This window comes from Jaculus jaculus, chromosome 1 (assembly GCF_020740685.1).
Source record: "Jaculus jaculus isolate mJacJac1 chromosome 1, mJacJac1.mat.Y.cur, whole genome shotgun sequence".
NCBI classification, from domain to species: domain Eukaryota; kingdom Metazoa; phylum Chordata; class Mammalia; order Rodentia; family Dipodidae; genus Jaculus; species Jaculus jaculus.
Genome location: NC_059102.1, coordinates 177099605 through 177120745, shown reverse-complemented (window position 1 = coordinate 177120745; position 21141 = coordinate 177099605). Strand labels below are relative to the sequence as shown.

At 39.4% G+C, this 21141-nt stretch overlaps 2 protein-coding genes across 2 annotated transcripts; both read right to left on the bottom strand.

The window, feature by feature from the left end:
- Nucleotides 1-2927: 2927 nt before the first annotated feature.
- Nucleotides 2928-3890, bottom strand: LOC123463739 (olfactory receptor 4C3-like). Its single transcript, XM_045159884.1, has one exon. It carries the CDS (start codon nucleotides 3834-3836, stop codon nucleotides 2928-2930), a length of 909 nt encoding a protein of 302 aa, XP_045015819.1. The 5' UTR covers nucleotides 3837-3890.
- Nucleotides 3891-15095: 11205 nt separating this feature from the next.
- LOC123457732 (olfactory receptor 140-like) lies at nucleotides 15096-15944 on the bottom strand. The gene has a single exon (XM_045142116.1). It carries the CDS (start codon nucleotides 15942-15944, stop codon nucleotides 15096-15098), a length of 849 nt encoding a protein of 282 aa, XP_044998051.1.
- Between the last annotated feature and the right edge of the window lie 5197 nt (nucleotides 15945-21141).

The following is a 21141-nucleotide window of genomic DNA, read 5'->3' as shown; positions in this document are numbered from 1 at the left end:
ATCAGTTTGATTTTTTATTTATTTATTTATTTATTTATTTATTTATTTATTTATTTATTTATTTTAATTTGAGACAGAGAGAAAGGGAGAGAGAGAATGGGTGTGCCAGGGTCTCCAGCCAGATGCATCTCCAACTGCAGATGCATGCGCCACCTTGTGCATCTGGCTTATGTGGGTCCTGGGGAATCAAGCCAGGTTACCAGCAGAGTGTGGGAAAGCTGACACATCTCTGACATTGTCTGACTATATTCACATTATCAAATGTGTTAGTCTTAACCTGAGGCTGGGTATCTTTAACAATGTTAATACAAACTGTAAATTCACATATCAGCTATTGACTCTAACTTTGTCTTTGTATTCTGCATTTTTGTTACAAATATCCTCTCCCAGGTAGGGACTGGTATCTTCTTATCTTCTTAGAAGTAGTTTGTTTACTAAAGAGCTACATCTGTTAATCCATTTATCATCTCATTTCTGAAAACTTTCTTTAGGCTAGATCATGAATGTATCACCAAATACTTTCTTCTAATGATTTCTCAGAAGTGATTCTTGAAATAAGTAGGGTTTTCTCATTTGGAATTTAATTTTGATGTCATATGAAACAGGAATTTAGTTTTATTTTTGAACTCACAAATGGCTCTACATTTTCTTATAGGGTTGAATCCAAAGTCTCACTGATGGCATCATTGTAAACAACTATGGAATTCAGTTTCACTTGTACCTAGCTATTATTAATGTACATAAAATAGTCAATTATACAAATAATTATTATATATAATTTGTATATTATTAAAATAAATATAATTTAATGTACTCAATTAATATTGTATAATTAATAACAAAATGTGAAAAGTTAAAGAAGATAATATTTTGCTTTAAAACTCTTCATGTTTCATTTTATTAGATACAGAAGTTTCAGGATGAAGTAAGAAGACATTCTACAGCCAAACCTTGTTTATTCTTGAAGTTAAGTTTTGAAAATGTTTTCTATTTCTTTTTTTTTTTTAGATTTTTTTTAAATTTTTATTTATTTATTTGAGATAGACAGACACAGAGAGAAAGGCAGATAGAGGGAGAGAGAGAGAATGGGTGCGCCAGGGCTTCCAGCCTCTGCAAACGAACTCCAGACGCGTGCGCCCCCTTGTGCATCTGGCTAACGTGGGACCTGGGGAACCGAGCCTCGAACCGGGTTCCTTAGGCTTCACAGGCAAGCGCTTAACCACTAAGCCATCTCTCCAGCCCTGAAAATGTTTTCTTATATTTGAGACATTTCATATTAATTTCTAGCTTGTTTTCTTCGTAGTACAAAAGTGGATATGGGCCTGTGGGTGCTCAGCATATGCAGGTGGGAGGGTGCAATACACTAGCACACAAGCCCCCAAAACCAAAAAGGGGATTTAAGCCGGGCGTGGTGGCACATGCCTTTAGTCCCAGCACTCAGGAGGCAGAGGTGGGAGGGTCACCATCAGTTTGAGGTTACCCTGAGACTACATAGTGAATTCTAGATCAGCCTGAGACAGAGTGAGACCCTACCTCAAAAACACAAAAAAAGTAGATGATTTCAACAAGCTGAAATACAGATTTTCAAGCAAATTACAAAGCTATTATAAAATATGGAAGCCTATAATCTTAAAAGGCAAAAAGTTACAAGGTATATGGTAAAATAAAAAAGATGATGTAAACATGGTATGTCTTCCAGATTCCAGAGCATGAGACTACCTTGGAGTGTGAGACAGGAAGAGTTGTAACACATGAGAAGAAAAGCTATTTATTCTCTATCCCTCACCAAACAAGTTTTCTGCTATAAAGACAATGGACATTTCAAACTTTGTAAGAGAAAATAAAGCAATCTCTTTGTGGGAGGAAAAGACTGAGATCGACACAGCAATATCAAAGATGTTAGGGGTTTCCTATGTATGGGAAACTGTATTTTAAAAACATCTACATGATCTAGTTTAATTCTCAAAATAACACTTTGAAACATAAACTGCCTTTACATTTTCCCCAGTTTTATTGAGGTTATAATTAATACCTTTAAAAAGTAGGGAATCCATGGGATGTTGTGGTGCATGCCTTTAATTTGAGAACTCAGGAGACAGAGGTAGGAAGATCGCTGTGAGTTTGGGACTATTTTAGGACTACAGAGTGAATTCCAGATCAGCCTTGGCTAGAATAAAACCCTCCCTTAAAAAATATAGGGAATCCTTTCAATAGTTACAACATGGATAGACATGGAGAGTGTACTAAGTAAGATAATCCAGACATACAAAGATGAATGCTGCATGATCTCACTTAAATGTGGAATCTAAAATATTTATAGTCTTAATTTAAAGCATCAAGACCATATAGATAGTTTCTTTTTCACTTACTAAAGTCATGTAACTAATAATCACAGGAACTGAGACTAACTAAGAGTCATCTATCTCAGATCACAGAGCTTGGAGCCAAGCCCTTAACCATCTGCTGTAGTGTAGATGCCACACTGATGATGTTACAACAGGTGAGGAGAAGGAAAGAAAACAGTCTTGGATGTATACAGAACTGCTTATACACGGATAATATGAAAGTTTTATTTTTGCCTCAGCCCAGTTAATTGTCACACAGATTCAAATGGATTGCCACCCAAAGACAGGGATAATGGATCAAGAGTAATGATGTTGAGTTGTAAAACTATGCAGCCTTGATCAAATAGCAAATTGACCACATCAGACAACAGTTTCCTTATTTCTGAAATAGGAATATAATTAGTCTATATGAACTTTATACAGCTAATTTTATAATAAAGTACAATTCAAGAGAAAAGTCTATGAAGATGGACGAATAGATAGATGGAATAAGATGAAACACAGCAGTAAAAAGCAAATTTTGATTGTTCCACATTTACAGTCTGTTTTTCATTTTACCACTCATTACCTACCTTCAGTTTCTTACAGTGTGAAGAACCTTCTCATGGCACTTTTTACCTCTTCGTTCCTCAGAGTGTAAATGAGTGGATTCAGCATAGGAGTCAGAATACCATAAAATACTGCCATGGTTTTGTCTATGGACAGCGTAGTTGAGGGCCTCATGTAAATAAATATGCAAGGCACAAAGAACAAGGCAACAACAGTGAAGTGGGCCCCACATGTGGACAGGGCTTTGCGTCTCCCCTCCACACTGTGGGACCTCAAAGAGCGCAGGATGACCATGTAGGAGGCAACCAGCATGAGGAAGTTCAGCAGGCAGATCACACCACTGTTAGCCACCACCAGCAGACCAGTGACATAGGTGTTGGTGCAGGCCAGCTCCAGCAAAGGATATAAGTCACACACAAAGTGATCGATCACGTTGGGCCCACAGAAGGGCAGCTGAAGGACCTGGAGGAGCTGAACCAATGAGTGCAGGAAGCCTCCTTGCCAAGCCACCGCCACCAGGTGGGCAAAGAGGTGCCTGGTCATGATGGTCGTGTAGTGCAGGGGCTTGCAGATGGCCACGTAGCGATCATAGGCCATCACTGTGAGCAGAATGATTTCAACTCCTCCCAGAAAATGGGCTCCAAAGAGCTGGGCTAAGCAGACACCAAAAGAGATGGCTCTCCCCTCATGCAAGGAGTCAGCAATGAGTTTAGGGGCCAAAGAAGAAGAATAACAGGTGTCAACAAAGGATAGGTTAGAAAGGAAAAAATACATGGGAGAAGCAAGGCTAGAGCTGGAAGCGATGGTGACCACAATGAGCATGTTGCCACAAATCATGACCGCGTAGATAATCAGGAAGACCACAAAGAGAGCTCTCTGTACCTCTGGCTTCTGTGAGAGTCCCAGAATGAAAAATTCTGAAATATTGTGTGGTATTTCCATAGATCCTGAAAGTACTGAAAGTGCAGGTGCAGTGGTGTCTATAAAGTAAAATAAATAAATAAAGGAATTAATTCCAGGGGATGGAAATGATTGCAAAGTTTGCTTTGACACACCCAGTTCCCTGTGTCCCTCTTAACCCACGGTGGTCCAAAAATCTTATAGCAATTTATTCTTTTATCCATAAAATGTGAGTATATGTCTTTTGTTTCTCTGGGAACTAAATATTACAGTTACTAGATGACAATTATAAAAATCATTCCAATTTGCAATTTTTGTTATGGCTGAAATTGAACAGTTAACATTGACTTTCTAATTCAAACTGGATTGCATTTCTGTTTTCAGGATAAACAGGATGGTGTGTGAGAAAGAATATTTAGGAGCTCCTAAATCTCTGTTTATCTGGCTCATACCTTTTGAATTTCAGCTTTCTACCTGGACTTTGAAGAGTATTTTTATCTACTTTTAGATAGTCTTGCTGAAGGCAATATTAACTGCAGCAGGACTTGAAGAAACTGAGGAGGTGGCAGTTAAAGATGTCCCAAGAATCCTACTCCTCTCCTGACTCCTTTACCTTACTCATGCCCTGGTGTGGACAGCATCCCATCTAAAGTAGTAAACCTAATTTCTATTATCTCCTTTATATATCTTACTTACATCTGTATTTCGCTTGACTTTGCCTTAGCAAAAGTCCATGTACTACGCCTACAGTCTATGGAGAGGACTGGATGTAAAACAAATAATAATAAAATGAACTTAATTGGGATATCACTCTACTACATGAGTATCTGTTTTTTGGCTGGATAATGGAAACTACAAGGGGACAAAGAATAGGTGCTCTGTCTTGTCTTCACTTTTTTTAAGGTAGAATTTCACTAAATAGCCCAGGCTACTTATCCTCCTGCCTCAGCCTTCCTAATACTGGGACTACATGCATGTACTACCATGCCTAGCTCAGAAGGCATACCTTAATTAGCTATAAATTATAATCCTATATGTCAGAGTATAATGATATTAGGGGAAAGCCTGTGCCTATCCTACCTTTGATTCTAAAATACATATATAGGGGCTGGAGAGGTGGCTTAGAAGTTAAGGCACTTTCCTGCAAAGCCAAAGAACCTGGGTTCAACTCCCTAGGACCCACAGAACCCAGATGCGCATAGTACTACATGCAAAGACAAAGTTTCCTGTTTGGGTTATTCAAAACAAGTTTTCTGAGGAATCTAATGAAAATGCCAAGGAAATTATATCACTTTATTTTTATTTGAGTTGCTTTCTTCCTTTATTTTAAATATATATTAGCAAAAAACATATTATCAAGCAGGGCTTTGTAGGTTGTGCTTGTGATACAGAACACAAGAGGTTGAAACAGGAGGATCACCATGAGTTCAAAGCTAGTCTGGGGTACATAGTGAACACTGGGCCAGCCAGGGATATGTAACAAGACTCTGTCTCAGAAAGCTAAATGAAATAAAAATAGATCATTGAAAACTTACATTGATTAGATCTGAGGATAACACAGTACCTTCACAATTTCCTTACATTTCAACATCATGGAATGATAAACCTGGAAACAATCTTAAACTCCAGGTATGTGATCCCAAATTTCAGTTTTATGTTTTTAAAATCCTAGATGAGAGCCAGAGGTGAGGTGTCACATGCCTTTAAGCCCAGCACTCAGGTGGCAGAGGAAGAAGGATTGCTGTGAGTTGTAGGCCAGCCTGGAACTACATAGTGAATTCCAGGTCAGCCTGAGGTAGAGTGAAACCCTACCTCAAAAAAATGTCCTAGATGTAATACACACTGTTTTTATACATTGAAGTGAAACACTGATTATATAGTTGCCATCAATTAAAAAACTTACCTAAGGCCTGGAGAGATGGCTTAGTGGCCAAGTGCTTGCCTGTGAAACCTAAGGACCCCAGTTCAAGGCTCCATTCCCCAGGACCCACGTAAGCTAGATGCACAAGGTGGCACATGCATCTGGAGTTCATTTGCAGTGGCTGGAGGCCCTGGTACACCCATTCTCTCTCCCTCTCTCCCTCCCTCTCTCTTTCTCTCTCTTTTTCTCTTCCTTTCTCTTTATCTCTCTCTTTCTCTCATAAGGAACTAACTAAATAAATAACTTACCTAAGAGGTGGAGAAATGGTTCCATGGTGAAAGGTGCTTGTCTGCAAAACTACATTTGATTCCCCAGTACCCACATACAGCCATGTAGGAATGCATTTCCAGTGCCTAGAGGATCTGTTGAGCCTATTCTCTCTCTCTCTCTCTCTCTCTCTCTCTCTCTCTCTCTCTCTCTCTCTCTCTCTCTCCCTCCATTCCACCCTCTCTCAAGTAAATAAATAAAAATAAAACTTAAAAGAAAAAGAACCAACATGGCTGTATAATATGCACTGTGTACATAATCAATGGGGAAAAAAACATAAACAGAGCTGGAGAGATTGCTCAATGGTTAAATCCACATGATAACAAAGCTTGAGTGCCTGGGATAAATTCTTCCATATCTATGTAAAGTCAAATGCACAAGGTGTTACATGCATCTGGAGTTGTGTTTGCAATGGCAAGAGGTACTGGCAGCCCATTATCTCTCTCTCTCTCTCTCCTTGCAAATAAGCAATAAATAAAATATTTTTAAACAACAGTAGCAAAAAAAAGTTACCTGAGGTGAAAATTATATACTCTTGATTCCATTGAATTAAGTGTAAAACCCAAAGGGGATCATTCACTTATAAGTAGCTAGGAATTCGTTTTCATCTTCCACTTTCTTTTTATTTGCTGAAGAACATGGTGCTGCTGAAAATCATCTTCTTTTATTTGACACTCAGAAAAATGCAGTACAGTTAATCTAAAGCCACGTGTGTGGTTTAAGGCAGAAGCATAGCCAGGCTCTAGATCCTTCCTGGTGCTAAGCTGTGTCTTGTCCTGTATAACCGCCACCCCCACTGCCTTCTTCCTCTGGCTTTGGCAAGTCAGAAAAGCACTGCAGCTAATCTTCAGGAGGAGACACCAGGGATGGAAACCAGCTTGCTCATTCAGCTTTATAAGAAGAACATTCAGGAGCCCTGACAGAGCCAATCTTTCCCCTTTGCTGCTATAAAGAGCTATTTATGAGGCAGAAAAGTAGCTCAGAGCTATAACCCTGCATGCACTCTGCGTCTCTGAGGGAGACCACTTCCCTCCCCCTCATAGGATCACCGGCTAGAGCAGTCCTGGGAGCAACTTCTGTTGTTGGGACAATATTGAGTCCATCAGTTAATTACTCCCTGTGAATACAGTTTGGTCTCCCAAGAAAGAAACTTCTACTCTGCTTCTTAAATTACTCTGCTTCTAACTTGTGTCTAGAGGGGCAGTCCAGACATTATCAAGAAATGACTCAGGGAAATTTTGCGGAAGAGGGGGTGGAAAGAATGACAGAGTCACATGTTGGGTCATGATATGCAGAGACATTTATCGTACCAATAACTGTGGGCTAGCTCCACAATGCACGACCCATTTACATCAACAAGTAGGGTCCATTGGGAGGGGGTAGATCATGCATGAGCATAAACAATGGTACCAAACGGCCTGTATTTGCTGAAAAGAAAACTAATAAAATAAAATTTAAAAAGAAAGAAGAAGAGAGAGTGTAGGTATTTCAGGAGCTGATGGCAAAGGAAGCCACTGACAACAAAACACCATCACCAGTGTTTATGGGGCACTCCGTTCTAGGCACGGGGAGGTGCCCTCTCACGACATCATCGCTTTCAACTCCCCTCTACAAAGCTGAGAAGAATCGCTGTCCATTCCCCACGCGTCTACAGTGCAGGGTGCTGAAAGATGGAGTGAACTAGGGTCATAACAACCTGAATCACGTTTTTACCACTTCCACCCTTCTGTATTTACTTTATTCAGACCCTACTACACATAAGATAATATTTTGCTAAAAGCCAGGCACATCAAGGTGAATAGACAGTCCTATTTCCAAGTAACCCAGAACCTGTAACATGAAAGGAGTAGCATCCACAGGTATACACCTCCAAATCAAAGTAGGCTAGAAAGCAAGTAGTTAAGAAATCAAATAAATGGTGTTGCTGAGCTAATTTTACTTGCATTTTAATGCTAATAGGATTGACTGGCACATTTCTCTCTATAAATCCACATTCCCATCTGAGCAAAAAAAAAAAAAAAAAAATCTTCATATAGGAATTAACTCAACAGGGAAAGAACTTCATGCATACTTAATGGAATTTCTGGTCCAGAGGCCTAAATGTGATTAATAATCCTTGATAAATGTAGCAAACATTCCTTCATGAAGTGTGTGACCATTTACATTTCCAGTCCTCTTGTTTATATGCATCAGGGAATTATCCAGTACTGATGCATCCCCTTCTAAGCCTTCTCCAAACTTTATGTTTCCTGACCTAAAAGATCCTAAAAGTGACAAAATAGAGAAGATTCAGTCTGCTACCAACATATTCCCCTTACTTTAAAAGGCCCAGCAACCTTGCTCAGTAATCCTACAGTATTTCTTCACCCAGAATATGTTCCCACTTCTACTCAAGACAGTTACAACCTTCTTCACTTTCCTCAAAATCCCCTTCTCTAACCCCAGTCTCTAGGAGTATAAACTCTTTTCTTTTTAACTTAACCCAGAATCCCTCCAGTCTTGACAAAATTTTCTTACAACTACATTGAAATCTGGAACTTTTCCTTCCTTCCTTTTTTCCCCCTCTTTTCTTCTTAAGAGTCAAACCTGCCTTATTCCCACCTTTACTCCCTAAATCCCCAACAAATCTCTTGCATATTTATTCTATCATAACATCTATTTCATATATAAATATGAAAATGATAGACAACCAAATAAGCCTTGAATAATCACTTCAGGACAGAACATGACTACTGGCCATACAAGAAGCAGAAGAGGTCCTCTGCTCTAGTCACCAGGAAAGCACATAAGCCACCATGAAATGCCACTGCAGTGCTCCTCCTACATGGCCAACTCCTGGTGTTAGAACAGAGGAGTGGGTGGAGATACACATTGGTTTTCTAAGTGGATATTGGAAACTGCTAATGGTTGTCTGCTTATGTCAAATATGCGTAGAAACTAATGATTCAGAAAACTCCATGAAGCCATGTTGTGCTTTGACATATGTATAAGGGTGCTTCTAGAATTGTAATTGGGTTATATCCCAAGAATTCAATCATAAATTGAAAACATTGTAAGTCAAAAATATTCCAATGACAACCATGGCCTTATGCATTCTCAGAACACTTACGCAGCCTAGAGTTGGGCAAAAGTTTTCTAAACAGACTATTTCATAACAAATTGTTTAGTATTGCATATATACACAATCATTTTGTAGACAAATGTGAAATCACAAGCCATAATATCTAACTAGGCTGGAAGGACAGCACACTACAGAACACGGGTCATTTACCTCATGAACAGTGGCTAACTAGAAGCTACAAATCACTGCACCCATCATTATTTCAGAAAAAAGATCAAAAGTTAGGGCTGGGGAGATGGCTTTGTGGTTAAAGGCATTGGTAACAAAGCAGTCATGGGTCCAGTTGTCCAGTGTCCACATAAATTCAGACACACAAACTGGTGTATGTGGAGTTCATTTGTACTGACAAGATGCCTTGGTGTGCCCATTCTCTCTCTCTTTCACTCTCGCTGTCTTCTTTCTATTTCCTTGTAACTAAATAAATTATTTTAAAACAGATCAAAATTGGACTGGAGAGATAGTTTAGATATTAGGGAACTTGCTGTAAAGCCTATGGAGCAAGTTTTGATTTCCCAGTGCCCACAGAAATTAGAAGCACAAGGTGGTGCCGGGGTCTGGAGTTTATTTGTAGTGGATAGAGGCCCTGGAGTGCCCGTTCTTATTCCCCCCCCCTCTCCCTCTCTCTCTCTCAAATAAATAAGTGATAAAATATTAAAATTCTTTTTTCAAAGATCAAAATTTAGAATTTGTGGTATGGTTCCTAGTAAGTACATGTAAATTTTCTGTCATTATAATATAGCATGATCAAAAGTGTTGGTACGTTGTGCTTCCAATTTTATTTTTTGAATATGATTTTTTTCCTAGATTTTTATCAAATAGAAACTTTGTATGGACACATCATATGTTGGTCCCATCATTTCATTCTCCCTGTTCCCACTCCACTAAGGGCCATTCTTAGTGGGATTGCTGATATTCACCATGTAGTTGTAGGTTATGGGCTGTGAGAGCAGCAGTCTCTCGTTGTGGGGAGGGCTGGGTCTCTGGATAGTCCTTCCCACCTGTGGCTCTTACATTCTTTCTGCCTCCTCTTCCACAAACTTCCCTGAGGCTCCATGGGTGTGCTTTCATTCTACTTTAGTGTTGAGCTCTCAGAAGCTTCTGGATTTCTGCACTGGTGTGTTTTGAGTGTCCTCAGTGTCTATCTGCATCACCCTGGCCCAATTATTGGGCTCTCTGTGGATGCAGCATACTTGCTAGTCTGGCCAGGTTCTCCCTGGTTTCACCTGGGCCCTGGCTGCTGTGTGAGGGGCGGCTCATCTGCCAGAAGTCAGCGATCTGTTCTTGTCTTGTTGGTAGATTGTGCTTGTCCTCAGTTCTTGCTGCTTTCTGATCTCAGCACTGGAGCTGTGGCGTGGTTCTGAGTCTGCCACTTTGATCAGAAGTCCTCACCTCCTGGATATGTTTTATTATCACTTTGACCCACTGGGTGTTCACTATACATTACTTAATTTTTACACACTTGTGAATCTTCTAATGATTCCTTTGAATTGTAAATTGTCCAATCAAATGGTCCTGAATATCTGAATGGTTTAGGAAAAGGCCTATTTGTATGCTGCCTACAGGAGTCTCTCCTCAAATATTCAAGAACATATGTAGACTGGAAGTAAAGGGATGGAAGAAGGTGTTCCTTGAAAATAAAAACCAATAGCTGAAGAGATTGCTTAGTGGTTAAGGCTCTTGCCTGTGAAGCCTAAGAATTCATATTCCAATCTCCAGGTTCCACATAAGCAGTGATGCAAGCTTTGCAATGCCATACATGCACACAAGGGGGCGCACGTGTCTGGCATTCATTTGTAGCAGTTGAAGGCCCTGGTATGCCCATTCTTTCTCTCTCTACCTTTTTCTCTAATAAAGTTTTTAAAAGAAAATGAAAACCAAAGTACTAAACTTTTATTCAAAAGCTATTTTTAAAAGTAGGAGAAAAAGGAGAAGAATAAGAAAGTAGTCCTGTTTAGGGCTGAGCAGACAATAGTCACTTACTGTTCTTACTTTGCATCTCTGCATTAAGCACTGCCCAGCACAAAAAGAAATTTCTCTGATCAAGGCAAAACAGTATTAGTCTGTGGCTATCAATATACACACTTAGAAGCATCATGTCCATTCAGCATAACAACAAGACAGGTTTCCCCTTAGAACCTGCCACTTCCTAGACATGTAGTTTTGTCCAGGTTCACAGTACCGGAATGAATTACCTCTTGTGGAATGGGCCTTTAATCCAATCAGAAGTAGTCAGTTACCCTGTGATAGTCATTCACTGTTGCGACAGTGGCTCATCTGCCTGGCTGTTTGGTTTTGGAGCACCCACAGTCAGCTGTTGGGTAAGCCTTGTGATGACTCTTCTCATCCAGCAGCCAGCACAGCTCCTTCCATTCCTGCCACAAACGCTGGTCAGAATGGAGGCAACTTACATCTCACATCCAGTTTCGCTTCTCTACATCCTATAACTAAAATGTACAGTGTGGGCTGGAGAGATGGCTTAGCGGTTAAGCACTTGCCTGTCAAGCCTAAGGACCCCAGTTCGGGGCTGGATTCCGCAGGACCCACGTTATCCATTGCACAAGGGGCGCAGGTGTCAGGAGTTCCTTTGCAGTGGCTGGAGGCCCTGGCATGCCCATTCTCAATCTATCTATCTATCTGCCTCTTTCTCTCTCTGCCTGTCACTCTCAAATAAATAAATAAATAAAATGTATAGTGTATTTAGTAATGGACATACCATTTAGTTTGGTGAGCAATCAAGAGTGATAGTATTGTTTTATCCCACATCAGCGTGTATTGTTTTAGTGGTCACTGACCAATGACTCATGGGGAGGGGGTCTCACACTTAGTTCTGGGTTTTTTGTTTTAATAACGTATACTTCTGGGTGCAGCTTTATCTACATGAAGAGCACCTTCATTCAGTCTCTTTTTTAGTTACACCTTAATTGGTTTACAGAGTATTCGGATTATAATGTTTTTCATTCATCTTTAGTTTTGGTTAATGCTCCCTCCACTGCCTCCTCTCCACCATTCCCCCACCCTGATTCCTGTTCAAACTGTCTTCCTCCCCACTGTTCCCCACTCGGCCTTCACACTGCACGTGTTTGACTATTTCTTCTCTTTTCCCCATGGCTCTTTTCTAACCTCCTGAACTCTACAGACAATCGTTCTAACTTAGACACACAAATCTAAACATTGGAAGCTAGGATCGGCATATGAGAGAGAATATGCATTATTTGTCTCTCACTCCCTCCAAGGAATAACATGGGAGAGTGGGCAGAAAGAATGTTAAGAGTAGAAAGAAAGGGGGAGAAATGCTGTCGAATGTTGTCTCTTGTACACTCATGAGCTTTCAACATCTGTGGCTTCCTGCACAAAATTGAGCCAGTCAACATTCCACATTGGGTGAAGGAGAGACCCATGAGGTCCACTCCTCTCAAAGGAGCTCTTGGCAGTTAATTGTTGCTGGGAGAGGAAAAGTCATGTTCAGTGGTTCAGCCACTGGTAAGTTGTCCATACTGCAATAAATAATCCATGCTCACGCAAGCAACCCTAACTAAACTCACTGGCCACAAAAAAATAAAAATAAAACATGCAAAAGTAGGAAGGGGGCTAGGTGAAAAGAAGAGGCTTAATAGGGCGTGAGGGGATAAAAAGAAAAGGGGTGGTAATTCTCAAAATACATTATATACATGTATGAAATTATTAAAAAGAACAAAGTATAAAAACTGTGACAAGATATAAGAAGATCATTGAATCAAGACAAAGGTGTCCATTTATCAAGAGGATGTGATCGTTATAAATATATATATGCAACCACAATGAACATACCTCAATATATAAATCAAATATTAATAGACCTGAGTGAAAACATAGGTTTCAGTACAGTGATGGCAGGGAGCTTCCCTGTTCTGTATCAACAATGGCAGATCATCTAGATGCTAAGTAAGAAAGGAAGCCCCTGGCCAGAATGATGAAACAGGCAGGCAGACAACACTGGATGCCACAGTAGCAGCATGTGCTTTCTTCTCCAGCTCACACAGAGCGTTCTCCATGATAAATCATACGTGAAACCACAAGCAAGCCTCAGAGGATGTAAGAAAACCATGATCATACTGAGTATCTCTTCTGACCAGAATGACATCAAAACTAAAAATAGTTAACAAGAGGAATCTTGTGAAATGCCTTTGTCTTTACCAGTTTCATTATAATGTATCTGGGGTGGAACCCTAGAATTTCCTCAGTTGGATATTTGCTAAGATTTTTGAAGCTATAATTATATATCTGACACCAAATTTATGACAGTTTAACCAATGGGTTTTTTCTGAACTATATTATTTCTTCCCTTTTTCTGAGACTCGTGATATTAATATTACACATTTTGATATTGCTCCAGAAATTCTGAGTCTCTGTTCACCTTTTCTTAATCTTATCTTTCCCATGTGTGGAGCACAATCAATCATTTCTATTGATTTATCCTCAAGTGACTAATTCTTTTACCATTTTCACTCTATTGAGTCCAACCCATGAAATTTTTATCCTCATTATTTTTATCTTTCACATCCAAAATTTTAATTTGATTCTTCTTATTATTTTTATTTAATTATCCTTTTCAAAATATCTTTTTAAAATATTTATTTATTTATTTAAGAAGGAGGAAGAGAAAGATAGGGAAGAAATGGGTGTGCCAAGGCCTCCAGTCACTGCAAATGAACTCCAGACACATGTACCACCTTGTGTATCTGTCTTACATGGGGGCTAGGGAATCAAGCCTGGGTTGTTGGGCTTTGCAGGAAAATGCCTTAACCACGAAGCCGCTTTCCAGCCCTAATTCACTTTTTTGCCTTTCCATTAATTTCAAGTGTGTTTTCCCTTTATAACTGGTAGCATGGCTATAGTAGTTGCTTTAGTGTTTGGTAATTCCAATATTTGCATCATAACTAGATCAGCATCTATTGATTGTATTTTCCTTTGCAAGTTGATATTTCCCAGTTCTTTTTTATAGTAAGGCTGGATTGTATCCTAGATATTTTTAATATCATGTCTAAACACATTCAGTGTATATGACCTTATTTGGTAAAATATATTTCTTCTGCCATCAATACAATCTATCAATTTTAGGAAAGAATAGATGTAAATGATATACATAAGGTGTCAGGGAAAATCACCTTTCAATATGTAACCCCCTAGGAATTTTTGATCCTTTTATCTTTCATTGAGAGACATAGCTTGATGTAGAGGTTAAGTGAGAAAAATTGAAAGAAAAAAAGTGCCTAGCCAAAGTAAGCACCATGGACAGCTGCCCCACGACTATGCTACAGAGATGCAGGAACGGGAGAAATTTGAAAGATACTGAAGAAATTCAGTCATACAACCTTGGAGATAGCACTATTTAAGTTGATTCATGCTAGAATGTGACATTGTTTTATTCTCACGTGACTTATGATGTAACATCATAAAACTTTGTTTTCCAGAAGTATTTTTCATTTTAAATTATCTCCAGGATGTGTAATGGTGTGATTACCAGAAGCATGGGTCATAATAATTTGTAAAAATATTCTAACATAATGTATGAAAAAAATCACATAATGTGCTTGACAGTAAGCTCTACAGAACATAGTTTTCAGAGAGGTGTATCTGTTTTGACATAAGAAGTCACTTCATATAAGAAAAGGAAGCAATTAAGTAAGCATTGACCTTTGATACTTGTGCCAAATCCTCTTCCCACACATTAATTTCCCAGACAGAGGAAATTGCATATAGTAATTCATTCCTTGAACACAGAGATTTTAGTGTGATTGTATCCAGTGCTTTATTCCCAGAGTCTAGAAGGGTATCTGATGTTTTTATTTTGATCTAAGCCAGTTGACTTACAAATTATAGCATGCTCTGTTTTTACATGTCTTTACTGATTTGAACAAAAAAAAAATCTCACACTCTTGCAAATAAAAATAACACAAAATATAAATGAAAGTTTAGCAAGTAAAATAGATTCCAACCACAGAGTTAGTGACTGCTACTGATTTGACCGACTTACTTCTAAACCATAAAATACTGCCATGGTTTTGTCTATGGACAGCGTAGTTGAGGGCCTCATGTAAATAAATATGCAAGGCACAAAGAACAAGGCAACAACAGTGAAGTGGGCCCCACATGTGGACAGGGCTTTGCGTCTCCCCTCCACACTGTGGGACCTCAAAGAGCGCAGGATGACAATGTAGGAGGCAACCAGCATGAGGAAGTTCAGCAGGCAGATCACACCACTGTTAGCCACCACCAGCAGACCAATGACATAGGTGTTGGTGCAGGCCAGCTCCAGCAAAGGATATAAGTCACACACAAAGTGATCGATCACATTGGGCCCACAGAAGGGCAGCTGAAGGACCAGGAGGAGCTGAACCAATGAGTGCAGGAAGCCTCCTAGCCAAGCCACCGCCACCAGGAGGGCACAGAGGTGCCTGGTCATGATGGTCGTGTAGTGTAGGGGCTTGCAGATGGCCACGTAGCGATCATAGGCCATCACTGTGAGCAGAATGATCTCAGTTCCTCCCAATAAATGAGCAACAAAGAACTGGGCCAAGCAGCTCTCAAAAGAAATGGCTCTCCCCTCATGCAAGGAGTCAGCAATGAGTTTAGGAGTCATGCAGGAGGAATAGCAGGTATCAATAAAAGACAAGTATGAGAGGAAAAAATACATAGGGGAGCCCAAGGTGGGGCTAAAGATAATAGTGATCATGATAAGAAGGTTACCCCCAACAGAGACCAGGTAGGCAAGCAGAAAGAGCAAAAATAAAGCTCTGTGTACCTGGGGATTTTGTGAGAGTCCCAGCATGAAAATTTCTGTGATGTTTCGTGGACTGTCCATGAATTCTGGCCTACAGCAAGAGAGTTCACAAGAACATTTTGTTACTTTCACTTTCAAAACATTCATTGGAACTGGTAGTATGGGAATTGTGTTCATGAGATATGATTGACTAAATCCGGAATCCCAAAACAAGGAGCAAAAATACTAATACAGTTCTTATTCTGCATTTCTGATTAGCAGCAGTGTTAAGTAACAGATAAAATAAAATAAGTACGTATCAAAATACATCTTACTGTTTAATACATAATAGCATATTTTTAAGCCATAAAAGCAATATTTTTTTACATGTGTATATAAAATATATGTGGTGTGGTGTGGTGTGTGATGTGTGGTGTGTGCGTGTGTGTATGTGCTGATGCATGTATGTTGCACACGCATGCGGAAACCAAAAAGAACTTTGAGTGCCCTTCTCTTTAATTCATGCATTTACTTCAAACAAGTCTCACTCTGAACCAAGATCTTCCATTTTTTCAGTCGGCAAACACCAGTGATTCTCCAGCTTTCCCTGTTGCCCTTCTCCTCCTGCAGTACGGACTGGGGTTACACATAGGCATATGCATGGCCACACCTGTGTGGGTTCTGGGAAATCACTCTCAAGTGCTTTCAAGCCCTCTCAGGCACTCATGCTTAAATAGCAAACATTTTCCCTTATAAATCTTTATTTCCACTACATTTTTCAGGCAGTTGGAAAAAGTTCAAGATGTAAGGAGCCACATCTCAGTTCCCAGAATTTCAATGTACAAAGAAAACTTTTGGATTTAGCACAAAATTTTTCCTGTATTTTTCTGTACTTTATTCTTGACCACTTGCTTTCCTAAAATATGTATGAATATAATTCATACAGAAAGATATGAATACATAATAACTACTGAACCATCTCCCTAGCCCATAGGTCTATTTTTCAGTTTGAAAACATTTTATAATGCTGTCTTACAACATAATTCTCTGATTATACTTCTTGGTAGTCTATTGTATATTTTACGAAGACTTAGAAGAGAGGATTTTGAAATGGCTGAACCTTCACAAGGCCCTTACAGGGAACACCTGAACCACAAGACACCAGAGAGGGTATGATGAAGACTGACCTTAATCTTCTACATCTTCCCTCCCTCCCTCTCCCACTCTCTCTCTTCTCTCTAACTCTTGTATATTAGTTATCTTTTTCCTCCTTCTCCCAGTGGGAACTTCCCTGTAACTCCAAGTACCAGCATGTGGCCATCATCCACAATGAGCTTTTGATCAGAGAGACCTACAAGGTCTCCTAAAAGAAAGACAGATTTCTGTCAGAGTACCTGATGACCCACCAAAGGTTAGTGGTAAGACCTTACTGCTGAAAACACCTTATGCGGTTGACATGTAAAATGAAATGGCATGGCTGGAAGTTGGAAGAGAGTCAGTCCCCAGACAGTCAGTGCGTCTATGCCAGAAGGTGCTACATGGGCGACTGGGGGAAAATGACCAATATCTGTCTAAGCAACTCATGGTCTAACCTACTGAGCAGCAAATAACCTGTTGTGATGCCCACACAAGTGAAATAGTGGCACACAGCCATGGTGGGGAACCAACTGCTCTTGATTTGACTAACTGAGCCCCTCAGTGGTACAGGATCCATAGCTTGAGCTGGGAAACAAGTCAGAACCACATCCAAACATAACCCCACTCTCCATTATCAAGCTACCATCAATCATGGGCTATAAGAGGGCCTACACGTATTAAATTCTCTATAAAAAAAAGAGTAAGGGTTATCTCATTTGTCCTGGTGCTAACCTACTCTCTGTTGGAGAATCTGCTTCTCTCTCTCTCTCTCTCTCTCTCTCTCTCTCTCTCTCTTTTTTTTTGTTTTTTTGAGGTAGGGTCTCACTCTATCTCAGGCTGACCTGGAATTCACTAGGGAGTCTCAGGGTGGCCTCAAACTCATGATGATCCTCCTACCTCTGCCTCCCGAGTGCTGGGATTCAAGGCATGTGCCATCACACTCGGCTCTCTGCTTCTCTTTTTCAGAGAGATGTAGAACATAAGGAGAGAGCCACCCCATCATAACTCAAAAGGGCCCTGGCTGAAACGAAGAAAAATTGGCAAAATAAGAAAGGGTGCTGTTTTCCTGATGAACCAGATACCATCACAAGGGGGAAGGAGACCAACACAGAGAAAAATCAACCCCTACCAAACCAGAGAGCCAGAGCCCCAGAGTCCCCCAACACCTCATCACTGAAGCAGACCAAAAATGAACCCAACATGGCTCAGGGAAAATTTGCGGAAGAGGGGGTGGAAAGAATGTCAGAGCCACATGTTGGGTCATGATATGCAGAGACATTTATCCTACCCATAACTGTGGGCTAACTCCACAATGCATGACCCATATACCTCAACAAGGAGGGGCCATGGGGAAGGGGTAGGTCATAGATGAGCCTAATAATGGTGCCAAACTGACTGTATTTGCTGAATACAAAACTAATTTAAAAGAAAAGAAGAGCGGATTTTGAAGGTTCCAAACAAAGAAATGACAAGTAGATAACCATGCTAATTACCGTGAGTTGATCAGTGCCTGCTGTATGCATGTGTTGAAATGTCACACTATGCCTTGTTATGTGCAATCATTATATGCTAATCAAAATTTGAAAATAGGAAAAAATATAAACACATTATACATAACAGCATATTTTATTTTTCAATTTATTTTAATTGTACATCATTTCTTTAAAGATAACTACTTATAGACAATTTCCTTGAAATCCTTCTGCACTTTTTTTAGTGATATTTCTAATTCTTGACTTCTCATTTCAAATGGACATTTCCTCAAAATTGAACTTTTCTATTTCCATCCCAACTTACTTGACTTTCTGTATGTCCTCCCCTACTTACTAAAACCTCACCTCAGCCTAGTAGTCCATTTCATAATCCCAAAATCAGTCACCATTTCTTAACAAATCTTGTTCCTTAGCATTGATCCATATTCATACAATCGTTCTTTTATTTATATTCAAACATTCCCAAAACCTTTCTGAGCTCTAGCTGTGCCTCATTCACCTTTCTTAGCACTAGACTTGAGTCAATCCAAAAAATAAGTTTATGTTCTCATTGCTTCCTAGCCAGTCTCTTCTGCTTTATATTTACCCATATATTTATTGTTTATACATAGTAGTCCTAGTGGCTTAAAAGCCAACCATCTAATCATCTCATTACCTATTTCTAAATGGCCCAAGGCTCCTTTTGCATTCTGAATAAAATCTAAGTATTTCATTATCATCATGAGGATATTGCCAACTCATCTACATTCTTCAGAGCCTATCCTTGTCCACTACTGTGTGCTATCACTTTACCAACTAAATTTCCTGATCCAGCATGCTCACTCACTCATGACCGAGTTTTCTACAGGAAACACTAGGAAAATGGCCTTCATCTTAAACAGTCTCTTCCAGTGAATTCCTTCAAAGCTAAGCACTGATAGCTTTCATCTCTGTAAGGTGTGCAATCTCTTCCCTGCCCTAGGTTATGTTATAAGGCCTTCCACTGTGTTCCTGTAGCATCCAGCTTGTAACTCCATTCTAGCTCTCTGTACCCTGCATTAGGTAGGTCTGCCTCCAATCCTCTAATGTATCCTTACAGCATCTTGAAAGCAGGAATTCTGTGCATTTAACATCCTTATTGCAAAACCTTGAATCACGCCTAATGATATGAAAAGCGAAAGTGTAGATATTGACAACTTACAAAAACTGGAACTAGTTTCTTACCTCAATTTGTATTATATCCTGACACAGTAGACTGGTAGAATCCACATGAATGCTAATAGGTCGCCTGTCCATCCTCTTACATCATCCAGTCTTTTTCTCTGAGTGTTGCATTTGTCAAATGTCTAGATATGTTTAAAGAAAGTTGCCACAAGGAGAAAAATGTAGTGAGAAACTATACTTTGGCATTCTCCTACAGGAAGAAAAATGTAATGAGACACTATACTTTGGAAATCTCTTCTCTGGCTTGGAAATCTGTCACAATCTGAATGATCTGTTCTCAAAGCTCAGATAGAAGATCCATCCATTTATAAGCCACAGGAGACCTCTCAAATGACCACTTCCAGTTGATTTTTCTGATAATCTTATGTTAGACCTTTGCTTTTAAACTAGTAAACTTTTGACCTAGAGAGATTAGGTAGCTAGCCCAAGTCATAACTCTAGCCTTCATGCTTTCTGATTCCTCAGCCTGAATCCCCCTTCGACACCACACCATTTTCTCTTAGACCCCAGATTACTCAACACAGAGAGGGCAAAAGGAACACAAGGGAAGGTTAAGTTTATAGTCCTGGCTTTTTTAAAGCTATACATCAGTATAAGACTTCAGGCAAAGGGGGAAAATGAAATAGCAAAGATAAATACAAAATTTAGGAAACATTTAAAGGGTAAAATTTACTTTATTTTACAATAAAAGAAAAACAACTTCCTAACATATTTTTCAGCTCTTCTTTCTTCTGTTTACTTCTCATTTATACTCTGTAAATCATATCATATATTGAATTTATTATACCCATATTGTAATATGAAATTTTTCCTATATTGCTATAAATTCTTTAAAAATATGGTTTGCAATGATTGCATATTATTCTGTCCTGTATACGTTTTAATAAAGACTCATTGTTTTTAATACTACAAAGAACCTCATCATGTAAGAAGTTACTTAAGGATCCCTAAGATAATGCTCAGATGCATATGGTGCGCAGATGGTACAGATAATATACCTTTGAGATGAATTGTCAGAGAGCATTTTCAATTTAGATACCCACCACAAAAATATAGATTACTAATGCTGGGTGTGGGGGTGCATGCCTTTAATCTCAGCACTCGGCAGGCAGAAGTAGGAGGATCACCATGAGTTTGAGGCCACCCTGAGACTACATAGTGAATTCCAGGTCAGCCTGAGCTAGAATGAAACCCTACCTCCAAAAAAATATATAGATAGATTACTTGTTTCTTATAGCATGATAACTAATGGACATCAGTGGATTTTCTAGAGCTCATCATTTTGGTCTTAATTAACATTTTTTACCACCACTGTTATTTAATAATAATCTATGTTTTTCTATACAATATATTCCTCCTTTGAAAAGCATTAACACTAAGTAAGCTAGTGTGTGATCAGTGTGGCCCAATCTCACCCTCTCAGCTACCAGACTTGTAGTTTCTCACCAAAACAGCTGTTGGAACCA

What these genes read in the sequence shown, in the direction of transcription:
- LOC123463739 (XM_045159884.1), bottom strand. Translation starts at nt 3,836, where the DNA reads ATGGAAATACCACACAATATTTCAGAATTTTTCATTCTGGGACTCTCA.
- LOC123457732 (XM_045142116.1), bottom strand. Translation starts at nt 15,944, where the DNA reads ATGGACAGTCCACGAAACATCACAGAAATTTTCATGCTGGGACTCTCA.